The following is an 11,026-nucleotide window of genomic DNA, read 5'->3' as shown; positions in this document are numbered from 1 at the left end:
TCCGAAATCCAAGATGGCCGCCACAGCCGCCATCTTGAAAATACATTTTCAACTTCTTCTCAAGTTCTACCGGTGCGATTTGACTGAAACTTGCATGAAATGATCCTGACATGGTCCCGACAAAGTGTTGTTATTTTTCGGGTCGATCCGAAATCCAAGATGGCTACCATGACACTATGTCTAATTAATTTCCTACATGTAAAGGCCCTTGGGCCTCTTGTTAGAAATAAAATTTGTTGAAAGAAATTGAAAATGATCCTGACATGGTCCTGACAATTTTACCATTGCCAAGGTAGTCAGATGACCGTCAAGGCCCTTTGGGCCTCTTGTTAATGTTGCAACCGTTTAATCGTTTAAGCTTTATCTATAATTCATACCATAAACAAAATTTGATTTGTATAGCTTATAACCTATTATAGTAAATATACAGTTGCATTTACTAAATATATAAAAAGCAATGTATATCAGTTAATTAAAACTAATTCCTGCCCAGCAAGCAAGATATATGATAATGTGTGTCACAAATATGCACAGTTGATATGTATATAATAACACTTTAAATACTGTACACAGTCAAATCAAACGCTCCACCAAGCATGCCCTAAAACTCCTGATCACCTCAGTAAAGTGTAAGAGCCTTCATACCAGAAAATTAAATCCCTGTTATCGAATTAATTCTGAACGTAAATAGATCCATATACAATTGTACGACTGAACATAGACTTATGTACCCACTAGAGTTTTACCCCAAAGTGGCCTTGACACTTCGTCTGACAACGCTGTGTGGCCATTATGCTCTGGTCGTACGTGTAGACTATGCAAGCTTGTTACCTTTCAATATTTGGTCGATAGTTTTGTTATTTCCATTATGTATTGGGATATATGTCGTTAAATTTTAATGTCTTGGTCTTTCAGGTTAATCGATGGCTAAACAATCATGGAATTCAAACAGAACCGTGACTAGTGAAACCGAACAATGAAAGTGACAAACATTTACATCCAGTATTTCATGGAGTGTACTATAACACTTACCAAAAACGTGAATGTTCTGAATATGGATTATTTGGAATGTTGATTCACAAGCCATTATCTGGGTACATGACTGATTAAAACACGTGTACAGTGTAAAGACTTAAGGAGATCAAAGACTAAGGTGTTAACGTTCTTAATGGAATCAAACTACAACTAAAGGGAAATATGCTCACCAATGACGTATCAAGTGATATAGAGAAGATCATTAAGGTAAGATAAGCATATTGTTATACTAATAGGATATAACAATAAGAATTACATAATCGTATTCGTGAATAAGTTATTACATAAAATATAAAAGTATTCATTATTAATGCAAAAATTATAATGTAATCGTTTAACACTATGGAAATTGGTGTTTATATGCATGTACTATAATACTAGGCAAGTACTAAGTAATAAATATATGATATGAAATTAGGGTTCATTTCATAAGGCATGTTACATATGTATGAAATGAGTTTAGAAGTTCTTATTTCTGCGCGACATGGTGAGCAAAATTACAACTTAATATACTTTTTATCACATAATTATGCCAACCTACATTTCAACGTCTAAATGTGTTGCAAAAATTAATCGGAGGCCGCCATTTTGTCACGACGTCCTCGAATTATGACGTCACGCCATTGTTTCCTGTCATGTAATGACATCAGAATGTATTTCCAGTCAATCAACAATGGTCCAGGTTATAGCATACTAGTGTCATATGCAATAATATTACATTGGTAAAGTCACTGGATATCAGGCGGATTATGTGATAAAACGTCATGTAAAAAGTCTATATATACATGCACATTACAGTAAGCAGATAGCATGTGCAAAAAGGTAATCTTGTGCAATAAGTGTGCAATATTGTACTGTAATAAGAAATCGTTACTGACGAGTAAAACTAGCGTATATAGTAAAGAGTTATCATCTACAATAAAAAAAGAAAAACGTGGACAGTAAAAGGAGTAGAAAATATAGGGTGTTCAAATATAGTAAAATCGTGATGAAACGTGATACTAGCTAACATTTAGCAATTAAAATCAAATTATGGCGCATAGGTATGGTTTGCTAGATGGTAAAAAGAAACTAATAAACAATATTAATGTTATAAGTCAATGTCTTATGAGATGGCATAGGTTATTTAAATGGGGACCTACTCAAGGCTAAATGGATATTCATTAAAATCCATGATTGTATCCAGTATTGGGATAGTAAACAACACTTCATGTTACATGTATCGTAAATCTACCCTTAACAAGTCATAAACAATTGAATCATCATGTTAAAGGTATTACGACTAGAGATTGTGCATCGAGTTTCGACAAATAAAAATCGATATTTCATATAAAAAAGGCATACATTTTGTTCTTTAGTACAAATCTATTTAAATAGAGGATCTTACACTCGTGACTATGTGATATGGAGTTTATCAAAAGAGTTCAATAATTCAATATGCCACGAGCCTTTAGGCGAGTGGAATATCCGATTATTTAACGAGTTTGATAAATTTCATATCACATAGTCAAGAGTGTAAGATTCTATTTATCACATAACTTTCAACAATAGAAATAAAAGTAAACAAAAATGGATTTCGTCTCTATATAAAATAGTAGAATTCCGGCTCGGGTGTAACGTTTCCGTCTACTGAGACAATCATGCGACGTCATATATAGATTATGACGTCAAAACTGCTTTTGACGTCACAATAGTGTTATTACACATAAGTCTTACGATATTAATGACATGACCGTATGACATAGCTGGACAGGCCAGTTATGTGATAAATGTAAATATTGTTTAGTGCGTTGTACCTAATCAACCAACCGATATAAGTACAACATGTTGTTGTGTTGTTATAACATTATATACATACTAAATTATCACGACATTTATTTATCAGTATATCCTAATCGTTATATCTGACAGTGCAACCATTGGATACAATATCTGTATGTAATACAAAATATATTATTCCATAAAAGTATGCATAAATATTCATGTGTACTCAACGACACATATGTACTAATAAACAGTAATGTAATGTTTATGTCATAGTGCATCCTCGGTCCCAGGTGTACGTCCCACTATCTGGGACCATAGGCAGCATTTGCTGTGGTTTTAAATATTCATAAAACTACTTACCAATGAACAAGCGTGTTCAAGTTATCAGCGCCCTTTTGTAAGTCGAGTTGATCACTTATCTACTTATCAATAATTCACTGCACGCGTAACTCGTCCAATTGACTATTTGAGATGTGGTCACACGATCAACTAGACCATGCTCAAAGCACGTGTTATGTGTTCAATTATTGCTTTTAATTCCGGGTAAGTTTTTAAACGATTAAACTAATTGATACTTCCACTAATACACAGTTATTGATATGAATCAATAACTGTCACTATTGATAAACAGGCTTTTGAGTGTATCGATATAATGACACCTCTACACATGAATATGTAATACTGGGTCACATATATAGAGTTCGTCCTTATATAAATAGTCAAGTACCTGTGTATCAAGTGAAAAACTATATGATATCGGTCTGAAAATGCACTCAATCATGACACAGGTATGTCAGCCTTCACGTGCATAAAGACAGGACAGTGCTCTGGGTAGCAGACGACTATTTTGAGCTGAGAAACAAGTATATCTTATCAAACATATATCATAAACAAACATAAACAATGCACATGGTTAACAAAACTGAATTTAAAAGTAATCCCAAATGTAAAGTTTTGTAGAAGTCGCGAATAGTATTAAATGTATTACAAATTGTAAAGAACGTTCATATGTTGTATATATCATCTACGTCCTTGAAATATATAAACAAAGTGTACCAAATCATATCGAGAGTATGTTTTGAAACACGAAATTTGAATGCAACCGTCTGGTTTTAGCGGAGCCAATCAAATGATCAGGATTTCGGTAATGAATTATTCATTTACCAGTACAAATGTGGCCTATGGTCCCAGGGGTTAGTAAACGATAGTGCAACGAACACCTAGGACCGAGGATGGTCATGATGCATAATCATGTATTTCGTTTCTTTGATAAGCTATATGTATATTAGTTTTCAACATCATTTTTTATATCATTTTTCCAGATGTCACACAATTTGCAAGCATTTCATATCTAAATATCTTATTTCCAATAAACAATAAAACCACATTCAGTTATAGAAGAGGAGGTAGTTATCAACAATTAAATCAGACAAAAGCGTAGGCCCATTCAGTCAAACTTGTCTATAAAGACAACCTAGAGGACAAGGGAAAATCGGTCTCTATAGCCAAATGATCTTAATATACAGGCAAATTGTTTTATAAATGGTCATGTGGGACCCCCAATTAAATGTTCTTAATACGCAGGTGGTCATTATAAAGATACATATTATCTTCCGTATCTTTTAAAGTAAGGGAAGGAATATCATACTGTATATAGGTTTCGCCATTAAAATGACGATATCTCTTTAGGATGATATCTGTATGCCGAAATGCACCAGTTCTTTAAATGGTTTTGTTTGTTTGTTTGTTTGATTGATTAATTTAACGTCCTATTAACAGCTACGGTCATGTAAGAACGGCCTTCCATGTATGCAGTGCGTTGCGTGTATGTTGTGCGAGGTGCTAGTTTTGGGAGACTGCGGTATATTCATGTAGTGTCTTCTTGTATAGTGGAACTACTGTTGCCCTTATTATAGTGCTATATCACTGAAGTATGCCGCCGAAGACACCAAGCAACACACCCCACCCGGTCACATTATACTGACAACAGGCGAACCAGTCGTCCCACTTCCTGTATGCTGAGCGATAAGCAGGAGCAGAAACTACCACTTTTATAGACTTTGGTGTGTCTCGGCCACGGGACAGAACCCAAAGCCTTCCTCACGGGGGCCAACGCTCAACTCAAGGCCAAAAGTGAGGCGGTGCAAAGGGAGGCGTTAGGAATGACTAAGTCAGTTAGGAAGAAAAGAAAAGATAAGATCCTAAATTTAGTCGCCTTTTACGATCACGCAATAGAGGCAGCAGGTACAATTCTATACAACGCCCTACCTGCAGGGCTCTTTAAAAGACTGTGCACGACAGACAGTTTTGTGTATTGGATAAGTGGTCACTTTTACAATGGAGAATCATAGATAATAAAAAGCACTAGGCAAAAATAACACATTGTATATCATGCGATAGAGCTATCAAATGTGATTTGATATAACAGAGGGAAGGAAGCCTGTAGAAAATATTTTTAAAAGTACATAATACCAGTCAATAAAAACGCATATGTACATTATCCATACCAATTTACTGTATGTTAGGAGAAGTACGTTAATAAAATAAAATTGAAACCCTTCCGCACCCGTAGGTATAAGTATTAAGTTACATATATCGCCAATACAAAATGGTATCTAAAGTTTTATATAACGTTCAGGTTTAGTTTTTGAAAAAAATGTCAATTAGCCTGGTCAGTACCTGGTAAGAAACCCATCCTTGCTTAGCACCTTAATATATTCCACATAGAACAAATATTTTATTACCAAACAACACCTGTTGACACAACTTGATCTAAAGTACGTCAGGAAAGTGATTCGGATACACCAAAGGAGAGGGTTATTATATTTCTAGTGAATTGTAAATACGTTTTGTCAGTGTTTCGTATTCATACAAATTGGGTCAAGTGGTGGGGAAGAGAGTCGCAATTATTGGGAAGATCATCTAAGTGAGAAAAACCACATTGACAAACAGTCCATACTTTACCTTAAAAATGTTTTGTTTATCTAGACATTTTATAAACTTATCTATCGATCGATACATTGCCATTGATAGCGTGCACCTTTGCTAATTTCTTCCAAACTTCAAAAATTGCAATAAGAAAGCTAGAATATTGAAGATATTTGCTTACTCTTTAGTTGAAAAGTTGAAACATATTTCCGAAAATTGTTCGTTGCTTCAGTTGTTAAAAAACAAATAGCATTGAGAGTATTAAAGCAGTTTAATACTGTATCAGTGATATTTTCATTTGAAAAATTTGATGTAGGTCAAATATACTAATTTCCAATTCTAAATTTTATGCAAAGAGTGAAGAAAATCGTTGAATCTACATTTTGTTTTCAGAAATTCGATATCGTACAAAATAGAAAAATAATAATATCACTTGCATTGCATCACTTGATTTTTTTCTCGTGATAATGGAACCTTAAAACATCGTGATGTAGGGAATACATTTTCATGGTTTTTTGTTTGTTTTGTTTTGTTTTATATAGATTTGGCTTATTTTGAAAACTGTATGTTGACAAAGAAAAGATTTCTCCAAATTCAATTTTAACAGATATCCCATACAGTCATAGTTAACGGACTCTCTGGTCCCGATGACCTTCTACATTTTATAGATATATTTGTAATCTGAACTTAATTGCTCGGATGTATAAAAACATTTTTTTTTCATATAAACCACTTAATTGCGTAATCGATACTTACACGATCAGTACATGGGGTATATAAAAGTGAGGTATTTTTAGAATACATAAGTAGCTATATAAATAGGTATGACCTTCGGTAAGGCTATTAAAAAGACATAATGTATATAGTCGTTCTGAGATTAAAAGACTGAATTCTCTTTTATTCACAGTTATATATAGAACAAATTGACACGTTCAAAGTCCGTTTTGTTGCTGTTTATTAGGTTTTTATTAGATTCACGTTCTCAAAAATTATCTTGAGAGACCATTACTGTACATATGTCTCACAATACATGATGTTAGTATAATGAGGTTTATTTTGAAAAAAAAACCCGCTGTCTGTATTATTCTGTGTCAGTGATAGAGCATTCAATGAACGATTATTTTTTTGAGTTTCATTCAAATTAATGTATAACAAAGTTTACAGAACGAACTAAAGCGCGAGTTACAAATGCAACTCTTGATAACATACAGTTATCGATATCTGGAATATGACTCTAACACTCATGTCCATCTCTCTAAACACAAACAGCAAATGCTTCCAACTGTTTATGTATGGACAAAATAATGAATTAAACATGTATCAACAGACAGGCGCGTGACATACAATTATCATCTTAGCGGGATCGTAAGGAGTATAAAGATTGTCACGGGTCACACTAGTATAGATTCACACGAAGTATAGACCGATATCATGGTTCACACGGGCCGTTTGATAGTTCGATATGGTCATGGGTATGACTGGCTAGACCCTAAGACAATACATGGCACCGAGTCAAAAGCAACGACCTGGTAACTCGATATTAAATATCTACTAATCACATGGTCCTATCTATTAGATTGTTACGACAATTACACTCGTGTGGCACTTCGTAAGGTCCGCATACGTTCATATATCAGTATGTGTTAAACAGGCTATGGGACACTTTTACAAGAATGTCTTTGGAGAACATGGTATATACCTAATAGGATGTAATTTTCAACAGACTGTGACTAGATATGTGAAAGTAATTTAAACAAAGGCGGGTAAATGTTTAAAGAAACTTTGACGAAACTGATAATATCGACTGTTGAAATATATATTCATCACAATACCTCACCGATATATTTTTCTTTAAAAATTATGCTTGCATCGATCCAGTCCCTTAAATACACTGTAATCACGAAGTTCAATTTTCCAGAAGTAAATTTCATGTTTGAGTCGACATTTGAATTTAAATAATCCATCTAACTACAGACTAACAGTTCTTTTCATTTTTGTATTTTCAGACACAACCGGTAGTGGTTAGTCCGCCAGGAGACGATTATGTTGGTCGTGGAGAACTTCCAGGGAAACTCTCGGCCTTCGAGAAACTTATCCGTCATGCCATCTCCAGGTTTTCTATGGATCGTGTCTATGACCTACTCCGAATAGTGACGACGGAATTACGAACTCAAACAGCAGCACAAGAGGCGGCAGCTGCTGCGGCTGCGCTAGCGGAGGCTGCCGCAACAAAAGAAGAGGATGAAGAAACAACAGATCATCATGGAAATGACTCGGAGAAAGGCAAAGCGGACGGAAGTGAAAATGAAGATGGAAGCGAAGGTGCTTCAGAAAAGGACGTCGATAATAAAAGCGTAAAAAGTGACAAGTCAAATAAAAGTTCAGACCGTGCCTCCGTGAAGTCGTCAAAAAGTAGTGATAGCTCTAACGAGAAAACTGAGCATGTTTCTTCCAAAGCCAAACAAGTAACTAAAACTGTGAACATTACTTCTCTTAAACAGGTTCGTGAGATCATTAAAGGACTAGAAGTGATTGAGGCAGGAGGTGGAAAAAACTGACGGATAGGCAAATTGTGGCTTTGCGGCACTATGCAACGTTTGCAAAGGATGTGGCATATTTACGTGAGTCAAAGACTTACTTCTATGATAACGTTTACCAATCTCTACTCCAAGACTTCTATGATCCAAATGAACCGACCGAATCACAGAGTAGTGACAGCCCAACAGACAACGACAAAAACAATACATCCACGGATTCTTCTACTGTGGCAGGAACACGGAAAAATAAAAAAGTGAAAAATTCCAATCGTCTTCCAAAAACTAATCAAAGGAAACCAGAGGCTACGAAAGAAAATGAGAGGAAACGAATACAAAACGTTGTTAGTGAGTTGGAAGAAACAATGTCTAAATGGACAGGACTATTGGAGGAAGATGATCAGAAATTAGAATATTTTGACCAGGACAGTCACCATGAGGTCGTACATTATTTACATTGTGCTCCATTCGAACTTGTGTTCCGAGTTGTTCCCGATGTGTTTATAAAATGTTATCGAGCACTCGATTTGTCCAGAGAATGGATCAAAATTGCAGAAAGGATTTACAAAGGCAGACTTCCTCTTCGTCGCAAGATAACTCAAGACGAAGATGTAACAGCACCTGCTGATGCGGAAGAACAGAAAGAAGACACCCGAGAAATGGAGGAAGCCGAACGAAAAATGAGGGAGGCTACCACAAAAACTTATAACAACCACATGGCAAAAATAAAGGCAAGGATTGTCAATGTTACAGAGTTACTTCAATCCCACGACAATCAAATGACAGAACTGACCAAGGAAATGCAGACATTGAAGGCTAGGGAAGATAGGGTTGATAAACTCAATGCAAACTTCGAAAAAGCTGATAGTAAACTTCAAACTGCACAGAAGGAGTTCTCAAAATATCTCAACGAAAGACAGAAGACAATTGATGAAATTGCGGGAATACCACCTGGTAGCTTGCAGCATTCAGAACTGTCTAAAAGGGCAGAAACACTTGATAAGGAACTTACTAAACGACAAATCGAACTAGGTTTGTTAGAATATCAGAAATCTGTTGTTCAGGAAGATTTTCTATTAGAGCTAGAATTGAGGCCAAATTTTATTCATTTTGTCGGTGATGTCGAGGGGAAAATCGCAGACATTAAGACAGATGCCAAACAGAAGAAGACTGAGAAAGAAAAACTTGAGAAGCAGTTAACATCGATGATGTCTAACACAGATAAGGTTAAGGCCGTCATGGCTGAATATCTTGGCCGTGAACCAAACGACGCGGACATGGAGATTGCCGTACGACTAGCGGGTGCAGGAGAAGTAGACGATCAAGACGGTGAAGAAGAAGAATCTAAGAAAAACGGCGAAATATCGGATGATGATGAAACCGATTACTGGCAGAAAGAAACAAAGAATTACGATTCCGATGGAAGTGTGGGGTTAGAATCCGATCAAAGTTTCGTTTCAGTGTCGGATGATGTAGATCTCACTGAATTTCTTCCGTCAAATGTTGTATTCGGTGAAGTATCGTCTGCTGACAGAAAAATGGCGGGAAAGGCAAGGGGTTATAAAGGTACACCTAAAAGGAAGACATTGGTTCCGCAATCATCACAGCAGTTTTCAGATGCGATGCGTGTGCTATCCCCAAACAATAACTCATCGTCTCAACGAGTTTATTCTGGGCCGAAGAAACTAAAGCCACATTCTAAGGTATACAAACAGATGCACGGCACAAATTATAGACCATCATGATGTATGTGTATCTTAGTATTTGTTCTTAAAATTCCATGTGGATACCGCAAAACGTGGCATGTAGCAAATGTGGAAATGTGTTACCAAGTTCTACATATAGCAAGGATACGCTGGTATGTTCTCGGCTATTGTGGAATACTGTGACGATGAATAGATTTACGAAGTAAGTTAGTTGTTATGTGAAGTTCAGTAGCCACTTCTTCAGGTGGCATTGCGGAACATCAACCGATGTTGGAGAGAATCACTTGGAAGTAAATTCTCCATGCATGAAAATTGTGAGATAATGTCGTCCTTTACAGTAAAGTCTGAAAACGACGTCCATATCTTAGCATAGACAGTTAAAATTATTCTGTATACGGACGACATAGTTGAGTGGATTGTACGAGATGAACCAGAACTACATATATGTATCAAGACAATAAAGACAAGGTATAACGATACATAAGCAAACAATTGCAGATGCGTAATGAATCAATATATGAATAGTACTAGTTCATCAATTTGTTTGATTATTTATAATGTTGTATGAGAGAGGAATTTGGTTCACATGCTATTGTGTTCATGTTTAATTCCATTCAGATAATTTTCTACTCCTGATTTTTATAAAATTAAATGTGTTTCGGCGTGCGTGATTGGCTAGTAGACTGAATAACAATGTTTTATGGAAAGACGAATTCACATTCTCAAATCTTTCCATGGTAGTTAAATTGGAATATAAATATTAAGTGCTTTTAATCAGTAAAACGCCACTTAGGTTTCATTGAATGGAAAATCAGTTTCATAAGACAATTTCTAACATGTGTTCCTTATACAGACAAAACTAAACGCCACCTAACGTTTTATTGTAACATAGACAATAAACCTTAATGATCGCAATTTATTAGTCAGGAATCATGTTTTACCTAACATATGCTGCTAAAAATCCAAGGATTGTAAGAACTCATTGTACGTCCTTGACTGCCATCAACCTGCTAAAATGTCTGTATAAGACATTCTCATTCCAAAGTGATATTAAAG

General features: G+C 35.6%; 1 protein-coding gene across 1 annotated transcript; it reads left to right on the top strand.

Moving 5' to 3' along the window:
• Positions 1 to 547: 547 nt before the first annotated feature.
• LOC138314543 (enolase-phosphatase E1-like) lies at positions 548 to 10,856 on the top strand. The gene is given in 3 exon segments (XM_069254926.1): positions 548 to 1,242; positions 7,737 to 8,279; positions 8,282 to 10,856. Coding segments are annotated over 3 exon segments (2,316 nt in total). The 5' UTR covers positions 548 to 1,197; the 3' UTR covers positions 10,010 to 10,856.
• The last annotated feature ends 170 nt before the right edge of the window (positions 10,857 to 11,026 follow it).

Source organism: Argopecten irradians, chromosome 2 (assembly GCF_041381155.1).
Source record: "Argopecten irradians isolate NY chromosome 2, Ai_NY, whole genome shotgun sequence".
NCBI lineage: Eukaryota > Metazoa > Mollusca > Bivalvia > Pectinida > Pectinidae > Argopecten > Argopecten irradians.
Note: the sequence above shows the minus strand (reverse complement) of the source record. Positions and strands in the feature narration are given on the sequence as shown.